Source organism: Vanessa tameamea, chromosome 11 (genome assembly GCF_037043105.1).
Source record: "Vanessa tameamea isolate UH-Manoa-2023 chromosome 11, ilVanTame1 primary haplotype, whole genome shotgun sequence".
Classification (NCBI taxonomy): domain Eukaryota; kingdom Metazoa; phylum Arthropoda; class Insecta; order Lepidoptera; family Nymphalidae; genus Vanessa; species Vanessa tameamea.
The window spans coordinates 7,172,015-7,195,616 of NC_087319.1; the positions used below are offsets into that span (position 1 = coordinate 7,172,015).

The 23,602-nt window shown below is 29.2% G+C and overlaps 1 protein-coding gene across 1 annotated transcript in view; it reads right to left on the reverse strand.

The window, feature by feature from the left end:
* Positions 1-2,172: 2,172 nt before the first annotated feature.
* The window catches only part of LOC113395179 (uncharacterized), a 46,521-nt gene continuing 25,091 nt past the window's right edge, over positions 2,173-23,602 (reverse strand). The window contains exons 3-9 of the mRNA XM_026632746.2: positions 13,200-13,300; positions 10,588-10,793; positions 8,778-8,918; positions 7,526-7,728; positions 5,853-6,037; positions 4,847-4,970; positions 2,173-2,371 (exon numbers count right to left, since the gene is read on the reverse strand). Of these exons, the coding sequence (XP_026488531.1) occupies positions 2,264-2,371; positions 4,847-4,970; positions 5,853-6,037; positions 7,526-7,728; positions 8,778-8,918; positions 10,588-10,793; positions 13,200-13,300 (1,068 nt within the window). The 3' untranslated portion in view covers positions 2,173-2,263. The remainder of the gene's footprint in view (positions 2,372-4,846; positions 4,971-5,852; positions 6,038-7,525; positions 7,729-8,777; positions 8,919-10,587; positions 10,794-13,199; positions 13,301-23,602) is intronic.

Genomic DNA, 23,602 nt, shown 5'->3' on the forward strand with positions numbered 1-23,602 from the left:
TGTTGTTTAAAAATTATACAGAATTGATAATGGTTAAATTCACTGAGGATATTAACAACTAACCTAACCTTCATTACTTTTGTTCATTTACGTAAATGTATTATATGTATTGAGTTAGTGATATATTTAACTAAAATGTTTTATATATGCATATACAATTAATAAATTGTGTTGTGTAATTATACACTAAGCCTCCACACACAGATTGAAGTTTAAAAATATTTTATATGTACGAGAACATTACGGAGTAAATAAAATCTTTCAATACCTAGCACGAATTGATTGTACCAGATCAACATTTTAACATCAAGGTATTAAAAAATTATGTAACATATAAAAACAATCAACAAATTAAAACACAACAAATCGAATGGAATAAAATTCCTGACACAGTATAAAACATTATGGCATTCTTACAACCCACATTCTGTTATCATTTCACACAGTTGCTTTGAGGTTGTATTACTGGCTGGCAACTTGCCAGTCATGTTGTACTGACTAACGATTGTGTTGCAGCCATATCTTGCAACTGCAGTGAATTACACTGGCAGTGATTTACCTCTAATAATGAATCAGTGGAACTAATAATGTCTACTGTGATGTATACATTACATTTGATATTTCAACTCCATTTAGTTTAGGTACCTATTTTGTATGATAATTTTATTATAAATGTGTATATGTGCTTGAATTTGGTAATTTGTTCAATTATACTGTTATGGTAGAAAGGATACTAGACATTATGTGAATACTATACATTGTCCTGTGGTTTTAATCAGCAATACGTAAAATCTACGTTGTCATTTAATAACGAAGTTAACTTTTTATTTACTTTACTCCTATATTTATCTGTTGTTTCTCTTTGATTAAAAATTATTTCATATTTTCGTCGTACCATGACGGCCATTTTGACGGTTGTTTACATCACTCACATTTTGATAAATTTATTTTATGTCAGAAAAAAAAACAAGATAATATTTAGCATAATTCTCTTTTATCAATTACTCAAGACAAATATTAAGAACATTCAAGGTTATTGTACATTTTATAAATCAAAATATTAGAGGATACAATCTATAACTATTTAAAATACATTGAGGTCAAAACCATTACAAAGCATATCTCCAACATACAGGTCAAATTATTAAAATTAGGAAAAAAACTTATTTTTACATAAATTAACTACTTTAAATTTTATTTACACTTTAGGCCAGCTAAATTTATAAACAATTCATATTCTATACTATTTTTTTTTTAATTCAAATTACGCTATCACTTAAATATTCAGCGTTCCAAAACATTTATCGCCTGTTATAGAATAATAATAACATTAATATTTCGCTCAAATCATGTTTTGTCTCTGTTTGTTGTGTACAATAATGTCTTAGTAAGAAATGGACAAAACATGTACAAATGTTCTTAATTATTAGATGGTGTGTGAAAAATTTTACAATGATGGATTTCAATGCTTATATAAAACACTTGACTTGAACATAATTTTTTAAATGTACTACTTATTTACTTACATATTATCTATGTATATAATATAAATTAAGGTACACATCTTTAGTAATATTTGTTGTTATAAAGTATTAAGTAGTTTTCAAGGAATTTGACCATGTAGGTCCTAGTTGGCACCACATTAAGCATGTTCAAGATCACTGATATTATAAAAATCAATCAACTGTGCCAATTGTATTATTTGAAGCCAAAAAATAAGAAAAACACTTTTTCACGTAGAAAATCTTACATTGTGTATGGTTTTCTCTTTGAGAAAAATAGCGATCTTGAAATTGATTGCGTGATTTAAAGTACTTGGCAACGTTATATTACCATTAAGTAAGAAAAGCTAATTTACTGTATTTAATTAGATGCCAGAAATTTTCATAGGTATTCAATTCTGTTTTCTCTACCTTATATTAATTCAATTAATTTAGTAGGTTTCTTGTACAATTTTTATTTGATATTATATACAGTTTCAAAGCCTTTTACTTGTCACGTTTCTTTTAATTAAGAGATTAAATTTGATACTTTAAATTAGGTATTTCATATTTATTATAAATAAAACATTATAATTAAAATAAAATTTAATATTTGTTTTAAAAATATTTTGAAAAAAATCATATTTTATTTTTCACGCTGAATATTAAAACATTTACTTTGACACAAAGTAAAACGAAATAATAAAAAACGAGTGATAGATTATATTTATAAACATGTTAAAAGAGTAAAACATTTTCCTAATTCAAATTAGTATACCTGTTTACGTGTCCCGCAGTGTAACGAAGGGAGCGATGCCTGTCACTTGACTCGAGCACTGCTTGTGAGCTTGACCGGCTTTTGGTACAAGAACCATTTGTTCTAAATCTCCCTGTCAGAAAAAAGGCAATATAAAGGGTTAAATTTTCTTTTGCGTTTTATAAAACAACGTATACGCTTAAATTCAGTGGATTATAAATTATTATTAAATTAAATATGCTAGCAAGTATCATATAGCCGCACTCTATCAAAGTTGACAGAGTGCGACTATATGAAATATAATAAATAGCTATTCCAATAATATATTTGAATACTAAATTGTTATTGATTTATTGATTATTGGCTTGTTTATAAGTGTTTATTTATTTATGATACTGGTTGGCGGACGAGCAAATGGTCAAACCTGATAATAAATGCGCCATCAACCTTCAAAGCTAAGATATTATGTCCCTTCCGCCGGTAGTAACATTAACTAATTCACCTTTCAAAACGGAACACAATAATACTAAGTATTGCTGTTTTGCGGTAGTATAGCGGATGAGTGCATGGTACCTATCCAAACAGGTTTCCATAAAGGCCTGCATTTAAAGCTATTAACTTGAAAAACAGAGCATACTCATAATTACCAAGTTATTTAAATTAATCATCAACAACTTTAAACTAAAGGCGAGCTATTAAAATAAAAATAAAAAACAATTTAATTCTTCAATTCAGATCAATCTATTGGAAAAATCCGTATCCGCATAATGAAAACGAGTATATTATAAATACATCGAAATTAACTTTTCAATTTTCTGTCAGCAAATATAATATATAAGCGATATAAATATCAAAAACAGACCTCCAATTTGATCCGCCCTTTATTGGAATTGTCTAGAAGCCTGAAGCGAAGCGAAATGTAATAAAGAATGTTGTTTGGGAGAATTCATTATTTTATTTTTATACATTGTCTTATTTCGAACATAAAAGTTCTTACATAACATTATAATGAAGTTCACTTTTAAATTTGTGTCATATTTATATTGAATGAAATTAGTTGCACGTATAATAGATGCTATTTAATTAGCACTCACTCAGAAGATTCCTAACTAGCTTTCGACAATCTAGCAAAACGTCTGAGAGCACTTCGAAACCAAGAGAATTAGACTTGCCAAAGTCAAGTTAGTTGCCTCTAACTTTAGTATTCACAAAGTTTAGCTATTTCGGGTTTACTTTACAGAAAAACGTGACAGTTGAAGATGAAATAATGATTTAAAATTTAATTTGGAATAGGTTTCAATTGGAATGGGATAATTTATTTATGAACTGTTTATTGATAAGTTTATATACAATATACTTATCGTAATGCGAGATATCCTTTATTGAAAAGCAATGATGATAATTCATTCTGATGTTTAGATAGCTCAGTTGCGTGTAGCAAAACGAATAAAAAACGTACAAGAAAATAATATAACAAACCGAAAACATAACGCGTTTCCAAGTTCTTAAATAAATTGTATTATGATACATCGGTCGTTAAATTATGGACAGGATATGTAGCACATTCCACAGACTGCGAAATTAAGAAAAAAAAAAAATATCTTTCTAATATTATATATTTAAAGGATAATAATATAATACGACAATACTTAAATGGTAATAAGAATCTTCGTGACTGTGTTATTACTTTCTGTATGTTTTTCAAAATGTTACTCGCTTACTTCATTAAAAATAAAGTCGAGCGATGGGTTTAGAACACAACATAATTATATACTGTATCTTGTGTTGTTGTTGTGTGTTGTTGCACGATTTAAATAAGGTAAGATTGTTGTTCGTATGACGAGTTCATAAAGTAATTCTAAATATGAACATTAAAATAGTTACTTAGTAATTATTCGAGTATTTTAATTTTAATTGATTAATGTTTTGAAATTTTTATTAATTTTTCTATTTTTTATTAATGTATAATTTATATGTATTAGTAACGAAAGAATAACAAATATATAAATACTGTCTGCTGAAAGGTCCTAGCAAACATTAAACATAAAAGAGAAATTAACAAAATGAATATAAAAAATACAATCTCACGAGACAGATAAATTGGAGAAACATTGTCATATTAAAACATTACGAGGGCTGTACAAATATTTGCCGTGTCCGTTTTATGGTCCGTTAGTTTTTCTAGCGAAAAAATTAGGATGACATCTTTGGAGAGTACTTTGGAAGGAGAATTTTTTTTAAGGATATTCTTGTTCTGAGACTTAAAAATCATATGCTAACCACATAACAAAACAACAAGCTATGTTTCACGTTCAGAGTGAATTGGCACTATAAAGTTAGTAACTGTCTGCTGCGATATCGGTCAGGAGTTCGATTCCTCTGATTAATGTTTTTGTTAATAATATAAAGGGTTTTATGAGTTTATTTTTGTCTTTTCTTAGGAATGATTAATACGGGTAATTTACTAGCAGACGCATTCAAGTGAGTTTTAGGAGTAAATTACACCTATTGTATAAAAAAACAAGCATACGAAACAGGTTTGATCTTTACAACTTATTGTTCGAAATACAATTGTGTTTCTTTTATTTACAGATAAATATATACTTACTGAAAAAAGATAGCCGATAATGAGATCAGCGTCCCTCGGTGTGTCTAAAGCGTCCTTTTCAAGGACGTCGGTTCTCAGCCAGCGGCAATCAACGTAGATTCGAACCGTGTTGTCATCGTGAACGCTAATTGGATGAAATAATACTAAAGTTATATAAGAAAAATGTTGTTGTTTGTTTTGTTCTTTTGTATTGAACTAATAAGCCTCAATAATTTTAAAAAAATATGTGTTTAGGAATGTAATTATTTAGTTCGATTCTGAACACTAAGTCTATAGTCGTTCTCGATAAGTTTTTCGTTTAATTAGAGAGCAACGTGCCTATATTTTTTTTAAATAGGCTTCTTATACTCGATATAATTAAAATTCGAACAAGAAATCTGACACGACCGAGAAGAGTAACGGCGTAGGGCTAACGGCTTCACTTGCTTTCCGAGGTGCTTGAGTGTAAATATTTCCAGAGTATTGAGAATTACCGGGCGGCCTTTGAGAATTACCTGACACAAAAACCCAAATACTTTTTACTGGCCCGACTCTGAGTTAGGTTTTAAAAACTAGACGTGACAAACGATGCCGAAAAAAAATCTTATAAAAGAACCGCTATATCACTCGCTCAGTATTAAACGTTTTCTTTTTTTTTACCCAGGACGCATAAATAAATCCGAAAAAAAATAGATTAAATTTCTCCTACTAAGGTCTCTGCATATGAAGGTTATATTGACTCAACTATAAGATTCCCGTTGTATATAAATATTAATTGAATATATCGGCCTATAAAAGTAAGATAAATAAAACATTTAAATAATAATTGATTAAATATTTTCGTCTCATAGGAGCCTAAGCACGTCGCAATCTTAGCACTAAACAGTTCAAGGAGTCTTTATAATATATTCATGATATTACATTTTCCACTTTGTTAAACGTTACGATGTTGCTTCATTCTTTTATCGCATCAAAAGACTTAATCTTCTATATATAATATAATCGTAAGGTAAAATATTAATCTTACCTAATGGCAATATGATGCCATCTGAAGTCATACAAAGGTACAGCTAAGTAAATAGATCTTGAAGATCCTCCACCCGCGTGGACGAGGCGAGCAGCTCCTCTACCAGCTAGCTCAAGTGATAAGAATGAACCCGTTCGACGACGAGAACGGAGGGAGAATAGAGTACCTTGTCCGTAACCGCCACTCTGAAAGAAAATTGATATTTTGGTCGAAAATAACAACAGAGACAGACATGATATTATGTCTTGACCTAATCTTGAATTGCTATTACCTAAGCTCATACGATAATATAATATACACATCGAAGTCTTTGTTCTTGTGGTAGTATATATCTAAAGTCATGTTATACCGTGTCAATGTATGACAAAATTAAGTTACACGTGTACAATTTTATATTATCAAGCTGAAGATAAGACTGGGATGTTACATCTTATTAAAGTCTGCATATTTTATAAATTATAATACAGATTCAGAACAAAAACTGGGTACTCAAATTTGCTTTATAATAAAAATGAAAATTGAACAATTTCAACTTTAAGTATTTTACTCCAATCTCCAAATTTTATATATTGTTTACAAAAAAAAGTAACTGGGTTTACTGTAATAATTTGAAGCAAATTAACTGTCTAGCTCATAATTAATGTTAACATTTATCTAACTAAAAAGTGTCACTTTAAAAGAAAATCTTTGAAGGCTTGTTAGCGACAAATTATCATTAAAATCGCAGAATCATTAATCACAAAGGTGCGATGCTATATTTTGTCATAACATCATTATATTCTTTAGCTTTATCACTTTATACTTGGCATATAAAATTTCTTTATAGAGGAAAATTCTTTTTTGGGTCCGTAATAACTGCTATAATCATAAATTATGTCACGCTCCGGAAATTTTTTCTGCTTACAAAAAAAAAAACTATTTTGTAATTCGTTTCTCATTCATTTTAATTAAAGCTGTGTAAGTTAAATAAGTTTGCTGTTACGACCGAATATTTTATATAATTACGTAAAGGTGTTCTTTAAATATAATTCAGTACATGTTAGATGATTGATTTATCCAATTCGATTCAAATGAAAACAAAAGTCGTTACTTTATTCTGTAGTCCAATAAATTAACGTACATTACTTTACATTTTTTATTTAACACACAAGTTGAAATAAATAGAGCACCAATATGGTTCTTAAAGCAGATTCAGATGTTTTTCATAATCAAATCTAAAATTATAGATAAAGTAAGCCTTAAAATAAGTTCAAAAAAACTAAATTACATAGCAAAACGTTGCTTATTGAATTGAAATCATATATTTACGTAAATCTGTTAAAAATAAATGTATTTTCATTATCTTTAATTTATAAATATAAAAGTGATTTCATTGTTGTTGTCGAATAGGTATATTCAGTGGTACTAGATGCTGAATAGCACGTAGTAGTAGTTAATTAATCTCGATTCTATCCGATTATTTATTTATAAAATTAATTAATATTCTCAGTAAATTATACAACATATTTAGAACACGAAGCAGTTGATTCAACTATAATATATAGATATGTCTTTTGGGTTTTTATTTTACGCAAAATATCATTAGGTTGGAAATTCCAAATGAATCATTTAAACGTTCTTCTTAAAATCTGAGAAATTTAAACAACTATTCAACTGTCTACAATCTTACTTACCTCTGGCCTTAACCTCAAAGAAATGAAAAGCGTGAATTCTCTTGGAAATGTCTTCCCCGAGGCGAATAGTTCTGATGACGCAATCCAGATGTATGAGTTTGGTCTTAAGCTGAAAGCATGAGGCCGGTCTGGTACTGGACCCCAGCGCGCCTGCGCAGGATGGAAGTTACGTCTTGCGCCCGGTGCAAGAGGATTTATAGTACCTGCATAATTAATTAATATTGACTCTACATAGTTTGGTGCTAAAGGAGAAAATTTAGAAGTTCAATAAATTAAACTATAATGGAATGGAGTGTTTGAATTAGGCACATATTCTTGGGAACTAATTATATTATTTATTAAGTAAGACTGAAGAAGTCTGTGTTTTGTTTAATTTATCTTCAATAAACTACAGTCGTCGACTACAATAGTTGAGCGAGTTAAGCAAGCTGTTACTTATAATTTAAAATAATTAACTGTTTATTTATTATTAGTCTCTGGGTAGAAATACTCTGTCAAAGATAAAAACAATTGTTGCAATTAATAGTTTTAAAGGTGTATGAATTTACAACATTTTTTATATCTATTTTCGAAGACACAAATGAATAAATTTCAATTTATTAATTATCATATTATCTCTAAAGCCTTTGTTATAAATCACAAGATATAATTCAACACAAGACTTTTTAATCACTACTCTCCGGAACATATTATTAAATTAATTTGTTAGTTAAAAATAACCTATTTTACAGTTAAATAATATTTAAATAAATACATTAGTAATAATTAATTGCTAAATAAATATATGGTATTTTCATAATAATTTTTCAATTTGAAATTAAATTATAATTTCAAAAGTAATTATAATTTCTAAATAAAATAACAGAATTTAAATCTTCCACAACCTCCTCTGTTTTGAGGATATTACTTGACCATGTTACTTCACAAGTTGATAACATGTGACTCACGATGTTCTCCTTTACCAGCAAGTCCGAGATGAATTATAAACACATGAAAATTCGTGGTGATCGTCTGGAATTTGACTCGGAATCATCGGTTAAGACTCACGTCTTTTAACCATTGAGCCATCGCGACTCTTTAAATCTAAATGTTAAAATTAATTATCGGTAACATTTAACTAGTGCATATATCAAAATGACATCAAAGTAACTTAGAAATTTAAATTTTTTAACAATTATATAATAAAAGTTCTTCCAATACTTAATTGAATTGTATTAGAAACAAACTTTTTCAATTAATAAAGCAAACTGACCCTCACAGTCGAAGGAGTTACAAGACCTCCCTTGCTCGCCGTAACCCTCACAAGACGGCTTAGAGCAGTACCTCCTGCGTATCTGTCTCCCTCCCCCACAGGTTTTACTGCAAGGTCCCCACTCTCCCCATCCTGCCCAACCTGCAACAATATAATCATAACAATAATCGTAAAACACGTCTTTCTAATAAACTCTTCACTCCATTTCGTAATTCAATCATAACATATCAAAGATTCAACAGGACGAAACCCTATATAACACACGAAATTATATTTCATATTAATATATAACTAAACTAGCGACCCGCCCCAATTTCGCACGGGTGCAATGCTGATACTAAATATACTACATAATATCTTACAACGTTCACAGTATTTCAGTCTAATGACAATACAATCCGCTGTGTCCCTGCGCTTTAAATCTCTAATATCTTCGAAAATATTCATTTAAAATTACATGCTGTAAAGGGCCATATCGATCTATATTAAATGCACAATGTATTTATTTACGACAGAAATTTAGAAATGTCTAAAATTATCAGTGTTTCTTTACTATATTGTTCATGTATTATATATATAAAGCTTCTATATTAATCTATCTAATAAAAAAACCGCATCAAAATCCGTTGTGTAATTTTAATGATCTAACCATACAGGGACAGACAGCGGTAAGCGACTTTGTTTTATACTACGTAATTATATCAATTATTATTATTATATATATAAATCTCTCTCATAAGCCTTACAACTCAATCGATAAGAATAACCTTGTTCACACAATTGTTGCTTATGTTAACAAGTGCCTGACCAAATAGCCGATGCAATTGATAAACAATTAACAGTATACACACGACAAGGAAATTGTTAAATAGCCTTAAGATTAGTACATAAAAAAACTAAAATAATAATAAAAAATTATATACTTAACTTTATTTTGCTAATTTTTCGTAATATAATATAAAAAAATTTGTTTGTCTACTAAACACTACTAAACATTTTAAACAAAAAAACAATTCTAGCCTACAAAACGATATCTTGCTAAAGCAGTTGATCATACCAAAATATAAGTTGAAGATTGGCTAAGCGATTCAGTTTGTGGGTTATAACAAACAGCTTAGTATTTTTACACGACGTTTTCAGAAACATTATCCTTAAAAATATATACGTTTTCCTTTCTCAGAACAAGATAAATAGGTTGTGTTTTAATTCTTATTGTTTATATTGTACGTTTTATTATTATTTTAATTTGTTATGTCTACTATGTACATGAAATAAATAACACAAGCATTTACTTTATTGCTTGTCTAGCGAGGTACGTGTAGTGTAGTAAATAACATCATGCATATTTCAGCTCTTATGATATGTGTAGATTAACCTTTTTAACTCTGTCCAACAGTTGTTCTTTGTAAATGTACATCTAGTCTTCCTTTAAAATGTATAACTGCATTTGTTTCAAAATATTTACATAGATTATCCTTTAATTTTTTTTTTTTTTTAAGTTTACAGTCTGTTACAAACTTTATTCGGTTTTCAACTGTTAATAGTTCAGATATTGATAGATGAGTTCGCTTTGGGATGTTGCGAGGTTTTAACTTTAGTTTTAGTTTTGTGAAAAAAATACGTACTTATATACATTTCAAACAAATTATCATTCATCACTCGCTTAACCAAAGTTTATTTGCATCTTATATATCGACTTAACTTGGGTCATGGTAAGGGTATAACTCAGCTAAATTGGAAAAGTTACAAAAAAACGTTTAGATTTTTTTATACAACTTCGATGTTTTAACAATTAAACCAAAATACATACCAACGGCATTCCATATAGCTATATCAACACCCAGGCTCCAAGGAACCGCAGCAGCAGTTGCTTCTAACCATGGGCCATCTGGAGGTGTTGTTTCTAGGTCCACTGCTGGATCACTGACCCTTGCGAAAACCACCAATTCACTCTGCGGCGCCATGCTCCAATTGAAGCAATTCTCAAGTTGAGGACCTATTTTCAGATTCACCTGTCTGAGAAGCAATTTATTTAGTCTTATATAGTATATCCTCTATAAAATTAATCTTCTATTTGACGACTAAGTATTAATCTCAGAAATAAATCCGTTCAGATTTATCTCAGTATGCATGAAAACGAAGTGATTAATAGCTATTCAGACCGTTCCCACTGACCACAATCGTGTACAATTTTTCAAACAGTAGAGTTTTATTCGAAACAAAACCCATTTATATATATGAAAAATAAATAGAAGGATCTCTAGAAAATATTACTTTTTTAATTTAACCAAGATACAACTAGGTCGTGGAATATCACGTTTTGAATAGATTTTTGTATTATAACCACGAGGGCAAATATAATACAATTTAACGATTATTGTTTACCCATAAATAAATTTCAAAGGTGTAATTTAGTTTTCAGTTTACATAAAATGCAATTAAGACTATTCATGTTTCAATAGTAGTCTGTTTGATGACCGCCTCTTATTTTTTACACGGAATGTGAATTAAATGAAACTTTTCTTATTAAATCTTTTCTCGCTAACGAGGCTTTTACATTAGCCCCCGAAGGAGCAAATTGAATTTACAAAAGTAAATGTTAAGGGCATTCACACGTGCGCCGTGAGTGCCTACATTCCAATCACGAAACACTTTTGCTGGGAAAATTTAATTATACGGATCGCGATCTTTGCGAACTCCGTCGGTTTAATTGAGTTCCACACTAATCTTTAACTTGCCTCTGCGAAGTTTCTGTGGCGACCAAAATTAAGCTTATAGCGGATTATTACAACAACCCAGAATGTCATATTTTATTCAGAGTTTATAAAGCGATATTTGCTAAGTATAAATAAGGTATTACCCCCGGATTCATATCGTAGAAAAGATAGATATTAATAATTTCAAAAAAGCTTTAGCTATTTTTTTGTTGTAGGTAATAATTAAACAGTAAATATTAATGTTAATTTAAGCTGTTCAATTACTATGGCAATTTAATGAAACATTTATTTATTTTTTATAAAATATTTAAATTTATTTATTTATTTATAAAATAATTGAATTTGGGAATATTTAAACTCAATGTTAGAGAAATTTGAAAATGTAAAAAAAAAATAGTACATAGTAATTTTCATCAATCTCTTTTTTTTTAAGTCAGTATTCAGTAACTTCGATAACGATTGTCTAATAAATTTAAGCAATCAAAAGAATGCGATATCAAGTAACTATTATAGAAACACAATTACAAGATATTTATTGTATTCTTAAAAAGTATAAAGTAAAGGTGAATCTGTAAGTAAACAGCAAGCACAAGACACTTAAGCAAAACAATCTCAGTATGAGTCGCAAACGCTATGCGCTCGTAATTTTTACCGTGTTTAAAAACTTATGCGTGTTTCCAACACTCTTCTTGAAGAAGTTTTGTACTTTTAGCACTACTGAAGCAGTTATTGCCTTTGTTGTTTCAAAACTATTTTCTAACTAAAAATACTTAGGTCAAAAAGAAGGGATAGATATCAAAGTTGAAAATTAAGTTTAAGTTGTTCTTAAGTTCGTATTCGTTTCCGATCAACCGAAATCAAACGTCGTTCGAAGTTATATCCATACTATCTGTCTATCTGTCTGTCTATTGCGCTTTACATCGAAATCATTGAGCCGATTTTGATGAATTTTGATACGAAGAATAGCTTTAACTCTAAGAACAGATATAGGCATATATATATACTATGTGTATACTTTGTCCTTCTTGATTGTTCAGAAATCTTTGTAAGAGATAAGCGTGCCTTTATACTAAGTCTATTGATTTTTTTTAATATCTAGTATATACAATAGAGTATTAAGTAAATATATGACTGCTTAATATATTTCCGAAAGCCCAAGGACTGAAATGGGTTTCGTTAAGTCTACTCCATGATCATAGAAACTAGGACTCGTCTCACATCTTTTAAGTTTTTTTCAATTAACATGAGTATAACATGAAGTATCCAAAGTGCACGTGAATTTACTCATATATTTTATTATTAATTTTATATATAAATTGTATCTAATTATATACATACATATTTATATGCAAGGGTACCTATGTATCTAGTACTGTACATTATTTAAACATATTTTCAATATATTATTATTCCACTTTAATGTATTTATGTATTATGTTTATCTCTGCTATATACACCCCTACCTCTTTTTATCTCTGTTTCTTTTCTCTACCTTAAAGTTGCCTGGAGGAGATCGCTGTTTTAGCGATAAGGCCGCCTCGTGTGCATCTTTCTTGAATGTGACTTATGTATGTGTTTATTGGTGTACAATATTATATAAGAGTATTTTGATTTGATTTATTATAGAATAAGAATATATTCCTTATATACATATAAGATAATGTCTAGATAGATCTCTATTGTTTCTATTGGTTTAAATAAATACCTGTCTGTGGTATTGTACGGTGAACCAGAGTATTGACTGACGGATGCTAGTTCCACGCCTCCTCTATATATCGACACGAGTGCCAAATCTAGCGTTTTAATCTGAAACAAAAATATTTTTTTACATATTTTATACAAATAAAATGAAAAAAAAAACTCGTTTTTTATAAATGTAGCCCAGGGATTAAAATAGAAACACCCCGCTCTGTCTTGAATGTCATAAAAGGCGACCGAAGTGTGTATCTGAGGAAATCTTTCTATAATGTGAGCAGAACACCCAGCACTTGTAGTTTCCTCAAATAATATTCCCGAGAGTCGATGTCGGGCTGGCGTCTTGTTGCGAAAGGTTACCAAATCTTTGAGCAGTATGACTTATGTTATACATAGAAAAGGAACCGACTCTGTCAATCCAGTGTAACATTTTTGATATTTCTAAAGATATAAATTATAGAAATAATGTTTTAATATTACTAGAATGTTTCTATACGTTTGTGAAAGAAAAATATGGTGTAATATTAATAAGTAACATGTTAAATAGATCTCGAACACTAATTTTATATTTTAAATATATTATTTACTTTTAGTTATAAAATTATGGAATTGAATAAAAATAAATAGTAATTTGAGTTTGTCAAGTTTAGTCACCAGATGCGATATTCAAAGCAATCAGTTCCCAATAGTAAAATAAAAATGATCACGTATTTCCTTTCTGGTGGCCAAAGAAGCGTTTCCGAAGCGTGCGATCGATATACACAAAGATCTGTATACAAAAAAATTGTAAAGATAAAAATGGTAGATTTCTTATTTGAATTTATAGTTATGCCTTTTATTTATACAATTATTATCCAAATCGTTTTTTTTTATTTTAAATTTCGAAAGCATGTCTTTTCTTTTGCTTTCGAGAGCATAGGGCTTAACGGGAAAGGTATGAGTAATTGTACTTGTGTCAAGTACCTTGACTTGTTACGGCCTGAGGAGTTAGTTTTTATAAAGTTCGTAAGTTAGAACAATATCACAGCTGCGTAAATGATTTCGAGTCACGTCGACCCACAGTATATTACGCCTACAACTTTTTTATTGTTACAAGCGAGAAATAGTTTTCCACAGCCGTGTTCGTGTAATGGAGAGACGCGGAAAAAATATAAACGCTTCTCCAACTTCAACGATTACGAAACAGAAGTTACACGAAAGTCGACCTTATTTCAAACTGCTCAGTTCTTAAGTGTCTCAATCATCTGATGAAACTTACGACGTTTTGTTAGTGGGGTTGATTTATTTGACGTTCTTCTTCGTCTTCAAATGTTTAATATATTTGTATATACCCATCAATCCGTAAGTTTTTCATATATATTTTTAAATGTTACAATAATGTGTGAATATGTAAATAACATAATAAATATTTAATCATTGGACCATCTGTAAATGTATATGGTTTGTAAGAAGATTCACACGTTGAAATATTATTAAAAAATCTGTTAAAAGAAAAAAATATATATATTAATCGTGACCATAATTGTGTTTGGTGGAAACATAAAAACTAACAACAGAGTTGCAGCTACTAAGTAACGTACGAATATATTTGCTATAAGTTTTTTTTAGAAAAAAAACAAATATTTAAAACGAGGCGTCTTAACATAACATAAAAACACAATATACAGTGAAATATTATTTTAGTAATATAGTATTTATTTCAGATAATGTTTCATAAACATGATAGGAACAATGAATAATTATAATAGACGAAAATGTACAAAATTTTCAATATCTTATAATTAATGACAAGTCTTGTGTCTTAATTATTGTTTTTTTTTTATATTTTTGGCAGGCAGACTGACAAATGATGATGGATAATATGTAATCAAATGACTGATAGTAAGTGCCACTGACATTGATACTGTAAAAAGTATTATTCATTCCCTATATCACCAATCCGAAAGTTTATCGTTTAAACATTTATAAACATTAAATCAATGATTTTCTACCGTGAGTTAAAATACTCGTATCAAACATTTCGTTTAAATATTGAACACTCATACATTCGCATCACATGAAGTCGTAACCAATTTACTGAATCGAAAAATTTCATCAGTTTAAAAAATACATATATTTCTAAAAATATGTAAATACATAAACGTTATTGATGTTGTGATGAATGAAGTATAAATGTTTACATAAACATTATTTGGTAGAGTATGAACAATTTTATGAAAGTACCACTTTTTATTAATAAAATTAATTTTCAAACTATATTATAAATAAGAACTCATAACATATACGGTGTCAATTTTTTTTTTGTCAAGGACGGCAACAACGTTCGTTGCGTGTTTGTCAATAATAATAATTGTTACTTTGATAGAATTAAATGTATTATTCTGATTAATAATTGTATTTTTAAAAATACTTACTTGTATAAAAATCTAATTAACACTTCGTTTATTTTGCACCGTATTATAGTAACGATGTTGCCACAATATTCCAACAACAATAGGAAATAATTCTTTATATTAATTTATACATACGTTCACACAACATCAGCCCATGGTTTTGGTAAAAATTTTGCATAATTTATTTTACTTAAGTCAAACTCCAAAAGAAGAGCTTTTAGTTTTCACCAATCAAGGCATTTTCTGACGATTAGTAAAATTTCCTTTATTTTGAAATACAAACATTTCTATATAATACGTAAACAATATGTCAAAAATATTCGCCCAGACTGCTCTGTAGATTTGTAATCTTCGTTTTTTCTCTAATGATAAATACTCTAGATACTCAGGGGGCTGATATTATTAGACATATGAGTGTTAATTTAAATATCTATGGCTAAACATGTATTCGGATATGTGATATCATTATTCATTAATTAATTTTTAGAATAAGAAATATATTTTAAATAGGCTAGGATGCTACACTTCGTACTAAGATACTTTGTGTCAGGTGATTGAAACTACACGTAAAACAAGTACAAACATCCCGATCACGTACAATAGCGTGCAGATGTCTTGTGCAAATATTCTTGTGGTTGTACCTCAAACGCGTGGATGGATTCCTTTGGGTATATCCTTGCAAAATTTCTGTAATTTTTGGTAAATTATTATTGATCACACAGCACGTCTCCAGCTTACTCAATGAGTAATATTCAAGTATCCTCACGTGGAACTACCTTCATACTACGAATATTTTTGTGATGAAAACAACAAGTGAACACTGAAATAATGAACCTGAATCGGCCTAATTTTCAAGACATAAATCAAATGTCTCTCGGGTCTCTTGATATCATTATGTACTACGTACCACACATACATAAGAGAATAGAATCACGAGAGTGTCATGCCATTTGCCAAACGAGTTGGTCTTACCCCGAAGGCACGCCCATAGATTGTTCATATCAAACATATAGACAAATAATAATCATCAACCAGTATATAGAAATGTATGGAATAGAACATAATATTTATAACGGAGTGCTACTGAGTTAGTGAATTTATAGATTGCTTTTAAATGATTAAAGTTTTTATTACTTTTTACAATTGGTAATCTATAACGGATAATTCCGAAAAGAGTTATGAGGGATGGTGTTCATGATGTTTTGACAGTACCATTACGCGCTGCGCACCTATAAAACCTTTGTCTCTGAATAAGATCCAATTTTGCGTAATAATTAACAGATAGGTTATTCATATCATAATTCATAACTTATTTTATTTTATTATTTTATATCCTTTATTCTAATTACTAAAATTTAACGGACATTTCTTATCATTTCAAAAAAATTAAATGGGAATTTACGCTGTTTTCTCCAATTTCCAAAAATATTTGAAGGTATAATACCTTAAGCGATGAATCCGTAAGCTATAAGAAAGAGTTAAAGCGCCCAAAGCGCTTAGTGCTACCAGAATTGACGCATCTATTTAGTAAATGACATGATATTTACTTTGGAAAAACACAACACAAAAGTGAAGTACATAATATTGTTCGTAATATCTTGTCATTGTGAGATTTGGTTCTTATCGTGTTCAGTATTTTTATACACCGGATTGTAACGACGATCTTTCTTTCTTTTTCTTTAATCTCGATTTACTCCGCTTTCGACAACCCTTGCACGATGGAAATGAAACTTGTTTCTTGCATGAACTGTGGTTCAGCTAACGGTTCTTTCGTATTGTATGACCTACAAATTAAAATACATTTAAACCCTCATCAATAGCGAATGACGTTATAAATAAAAGTAAAACCACAAAAAATATTTTGAGTAATAAATTAATTCATAGAAATGTCCGTTATTTTTTTTTATATTTAGAATCGCACTAGATCATTTTATCAAAACAGCTGTGTTTTACATTTGTAATAATATATACAGTGATGGATTGTTTTAAATATAAAAAAATGTTGAGTAAACAAGGTCCAGTGAACAGAAAACGTGTATCTTACCTGAAGAGCACGTGCTTGAGCTCGCATTAAGTATTACTACGTTTTCATGGGCTTAATTTCTATTTATAATTTATCTCAGCGCTGAATATAAACAACATGTGCGTCAAAAAAAAAACATGAACCTTTACTCTGTATATACTGACCCGTATTGGAGCAGCATGGCGAACACATCTTCGAAATTGATTTATACGAGAAAAGGAAGACTACTCAGCAGTGTTCCATTGACTAGTTGTAGGTATAAGATCTGCTCTAAAAATATTAGCAAATCACTTATAATCATAGAGGCATTCACGAAGTTTCTAGACTGATTATTATTATTATTATTATTACACACTGCATTGACAAAACAAATTCTCGATAGTCTTTGCTTTTTTTTTTTATTATACACATAATATAACTGACAAGTGTACCCAAACACATGTGCACTCTCTGTTCCCATACTGTCATAATCCAAAACGAGGACAATTCTAAAACTAAGGACTAACGGCTTCACTTGCTTTCCAATCCACGGTACACACACTTCGCCCCTTTTACCGTCCCAACCTGCGGTTTTAATTGACCTTGGAATCTGTAGCCTCATAATTTCGTAACTTATATATCAAATTGTACGAAATAATAACTAGAAGGGTATATTATTTGATATATAGTTTAAATCTTTTCTCAATTTTAATTGCAATTATAGTGTATAAGTTTCTAGCCAAAATAAAAACAAACAAGCATAATCTCTTTAGTTAAACTATACACTACACACAACATTCTTATGATCTCCGGGTATCTAGTAAGCTAATGAGTTATTAATTACATGAATTCCTGTATTATTTCTCATCTGTTACTGGTGATTAAAAGTGCGTCATTAGTAGAAGTTCACCTTTTTTCTTGACTGGCACAATGGACCAAACTACTCTGCAGTGAAACTGAACGGACGTGAAATGCGTGCCAAAAAAAATTGTCATTACTACTTATCGGTACATATGTACGTTTAAAAGCAGGCTTGGATAAATGCAAGTCTCTCTTGATGCAACCCATAAAGGGTGCAACTCCTTCCCTGCTCACTTTCACTAAGAATAAATCGTCTTAACGAATGCGAATTCATCAGACGGAGCACGTTTCCTAGTCACTGTTATCGTCACAATGCCTTTAGTACAACTACTTTATTATACAACTATTGAAATTTCCATAATATATTCACCAACATAAAGATAATATAGAACTTTAATAATGTTGAAAACGGAACATTGATGCGGCTAGAAATCCACTAAGCCCCCAACTGCCTTAGGTTATTCAAAGCTTAACACAATTAACCCTTTTACGAGAAACAACTATCAGTTCGACCAATCCCACAAATTAGGAGGAACATCGCTCTGGAATGGACCGGTTACGATGCTGTCTTTTCACAGAATACTCAGCAATATATAGCGTAGTAAATTAGATAATCGTTTTATATTTAGAAGTTTTTAACATGCGTGTGTTTACTGCTAAGTAGATATATTCAATGTTATTTGTTATGTCTTGACTGCCTTAGCTCAACGATGAATATTTTTTCTATAATTATTTAAGTATATTATATACTGATTGTCAGTCCTAATCACTCTATTACTATTCCTACAGTATCGTTTTAGTTGTAACCTGTGATTTTAACTTATTAAACAATATTAATTAGCGTTTTTTCGTTATGAATTCTAATTCTATATTAATAACGTCATTTTCATCTAAGATGCTCCTAACTTGAATCTAAGCACACAAGCATTTTATTAACATAAGTATGTTTCAAAATCAAGTAGACTAATACTATAATTGCGAAAGTAACTCTGTCTGTCTGTTGTTCTTTTACGAAATATGATTTTTTATGAAATATGATCGATACTGATTTCTACCACAGCCAGTATGTGATGGGATGGCAAATTCTAAAAAGACCAACAGCTTTACAGACTTTCTGAGGCACGGGAAACGTAAACGCTGATAAGTTTCTGACTTATAGTTTATTATTCTAGTCATTTCTCGAATGAAAAACAAATTAATATCGAATTGGCCCAAATTAACTAGGACCCAGAGATTTTTAAAAGTTCTCCAATAGATAGAGATAGTGTAGTATTGCAAGTAATGTGAATCTAGACACATTGTAAACATACTCCGTTGTCAACTGAGAGACTGCTACGGAATCGCTATACTGCCTTAGAATAGCCGTCAGCGCTTTGCGGTCTCGTATATCCGTCTCAGAATATTTGCTTAAAAAACATCAATATAAAACATATTGAAATGATTCTTTCATTGAAATAGACTTTTACAAGAATATTTACAGAGCTGAAGGTTGACCCATGAAATGTACCCCAAGAGGAAAAAGAAGAATTTATTTTATTTAGATAATACAAGTTTATTCCTAAAGGGTCAGTTAACTATTAATTCATACATAAATGTTCATGTCTTTTATTCATCAAAAGCCAATCCTTAACTTATATATCCTTCACTTTACACAGGGCATGCAAAGGAGCGAGGCGTTTTTAATGAGATACTCAGTTCGTATTAAAAGAAGGAAACAATTATAATATAAAAAATAAAAATATATTTGTGCACAATGCAAATATTTTATGAAAACTATAAATAAGGAATGTAGTAATTGTAGTCGCATTGTTAAGGAAAAATAGGTAACATTTTTTCCTCAATAATTTTATATGAATTGAGCGTATATTTTTTTAAGCACAGTACGTACAAAAATATATTCATGTATATTTATTACTTGTTAAATTAAAAAATTTAATACAAATATGCTGAAATAATGAATTGTGCACCATTGTTTATATTTAATTTTCCATTACACTATAGCGTCTACTAAAAAAACTGAATTAAAAAATTAAAATAATAATAACATCTAATTTCTAGTACGATATAATAAAACCTACTTAATGACGTACATAAACATAAAACATCCATAAAGATTATGTCGTAACGGTTATTTAGGGTCATACAATCTACTCGTAGTTTATGAGGAAAAATGATGTCTCTAGCTGTAGCTGTAAAGAAGTCCTTTATTTATAACAATTTATTTAATTCAAGAAAGATTTATTAGGTTAATCAAACAAATCTTCGTAAAAATACAACGTATTTGAAATATAGAGATAATTTATGTTTTGTGATCTATGTAAAGCTAAATTTTAAAAGGAAATAAGCTTTACAATATCTTAATATTTTTGGAATAATACATCAGTTATTTTATTATTAAGTCTACTACAATTTCTCCTGTAAGTTATAATTTACGAATTCATACACTTATTTTTTTCTAATGGAATGGAACTTCATTTCTTCAAGAGTGTATACTGAATATATTACGTATGTGTAATGGTAAATACCTTATTAAATTACCTAGCGACATAGTACTGCATAGCGCGACATATTTAGAAGACAGCTGGTCTAATCCAAAGTGGATGGCATAAACTTTGTGAGAGCGTATCTCGCGTAAATGAAAAACAATAATGAGGTCATTTGTCTGGCGTACCTATATTATAATAAATTAAAATTTGTTTGTTTGCATGCCGTACGTACCTGCTAATCTCTGATTCGACTCTAACTTAACATTGATTTTGGAGTATGAACCCGGAGCAAGTCGCTAGTTATAACAATTAAGTAATTTTATTTTTTTCTTTTTAACACTTATTTTCTTAAGCAATAAATACACACTCATATATATATATATATATATATATATATTTGTATATATATAAATATATATATATGCAAATATATATATATATATATCCCATTCTTACTATAAGACTCATTAAATATATTTTTTATCTGTTTTTTGTGAGTATGATTTATTTAATAATTCTCGCATCAACTATTTACAAAATATGTATCTACGAATATGATTAATTTATAAAAATGTGATCAAATAGACGAAGTAGAAAAATGCTTATTAAAGAAACTGGCAAAAGATTAGATTTACCAATAGTTTGTAAAATTAAAGGACTATCTTACAACAAGATAAATTAAATCATCCATACAAAAATAAAACTGTTCAATATATATGTACTTATATGAAATTAGCTACCCGTTTTGGTTTATTCCGCACGCCTCATCTGCCTTTTGTTTTATAAGCTGTTATTTGTAAAAAAAAAATGTATAAAAGTGATTTAGTTATGACGTTGTATTTATCAAAAGTAAATGTTTATAAAACACTGTTAAAGGTCAGTGTCAAAAACAGTATAGAACCTTGTCTCACCCATTAAAGACGACTTTTCAGGCGAACAAGGGAGATGATGGCATTTTATATTTGGCAAATTATGCACTTCAACATCATTAAGAGCGGATTCAAAGCAAAAAAGAAATCTAATATTTGACGTCATTTTACATGGATAACATTAAATCGTACGTAGAACTAAATAATAATCTCAATAATTATTAACCCAAAGACATAAAATTTTCTTTATAGAAACAAAAATGAAAAGTGAAACATGCAAAGAATAATACATTCATTGCTCTTATAAATAAGTTTATTCCAACATGTAATACATTTTGTCTTAATTCTTTATTAGACATTTAAAAAAATGCATTAAGAATATAGCTTATTACAATTTAGGTTTAAATATATCTCTATTTCTTATTCTTAAGTTTATTGTTTAACATTATATAACATTAATATTCATAGCAATTAACTATTCAATATAATGGTTGGGTTTAACGAACGAACGTTTTAAAATGTCAACCAACGAAAATAAAAGCGAAAGGAGTCCAATGAACCAATATTTAGATTATTAACGTAAGACACTGCAAATCATTTGAATATTATAAATATAATTATTATCATAAAATGTAAATTATAAATGATATTGTAATAATAAGATAGAAATTTAATATTAATTTGTTTATTCAAAGCTATTGATAATATCATAAACGTGTTTTTATTTTACCTATTATTTGTACGCTGAAGAATCTGGAACTAAGTGTTTGTAAGTTTATATAACTATATGCGCGTTATATGCGTGAGCTAGATGTACAAATAGCCATGGTTATTATTATGTTGGTATAGTCTATTGTTATAATAGATTACAAACAAAACAATTCTTTCTTTCATTCTATCTCTTCTCTTCTCTTCATTCTTATCTATATCTGTTATTGTATTGTTATATGAATATGATGGCGTAGTATTTTGTAGCTTTACAAATTACGAACTTCCGTATAAACTTTTAACTCCTATTTAACACAGGATTTGATCAATTTTCTGTAAGTGCTGATATTTATAAATTATATTTACAAACGGAAACTAAATTATTAATTTAATTTGATGGTATAATTATGAAATAAAACATAGTGAGGAACTCTGTATAAGTCGGATTTAAATACGCATCGTAATAAAAAACAAATCTTACTTTTCCTAAAGAAAAAAAGTGGAGAGGCCTTGGCCTGGAGGTGGGCTTTTTTACGGGCTTTTGCTTTTTCACTAATCAAACAGAGGGGTCAAATTAATTTCAATAAAAACCTAAATCAACAATTAAAGTTGAAAGGTGGCAAAATTTTTATTGAACCTCCAAATTAAATATTCAAATAACTATGTAGCAGTTAAACCTGTTATGAAGTAATTACTTAAATTATAATTTAAAAAGTACTCAAAAGAAGCAAACAAATATTAAAACGTTTTAGAAGAATACTAGTAATTTCAATCAAGAGCAATTCAATGTTCGAAATAATTGGACCAATCGGTATAGAAAACACACTCTGCACTCAACTTCTTAATATTTTCAGTCAGAACGGATTCTCTCTTATATATAATTGATTGAAAATTTATGGTAAGTACATAATTAAATCATTATTGTTATATTTAGAACACGAATTAACAATTATAATCCATCGAAAACAATTTCACGCAGAATTGAACGCTACTGATTACGTTTGCTTTAAATTCTGTTTTCATTTTCACTGCATGACGTTATTATGATTCAACATTCAAATTATATTGGGCGTGAGATAATGTACTGAATAGTG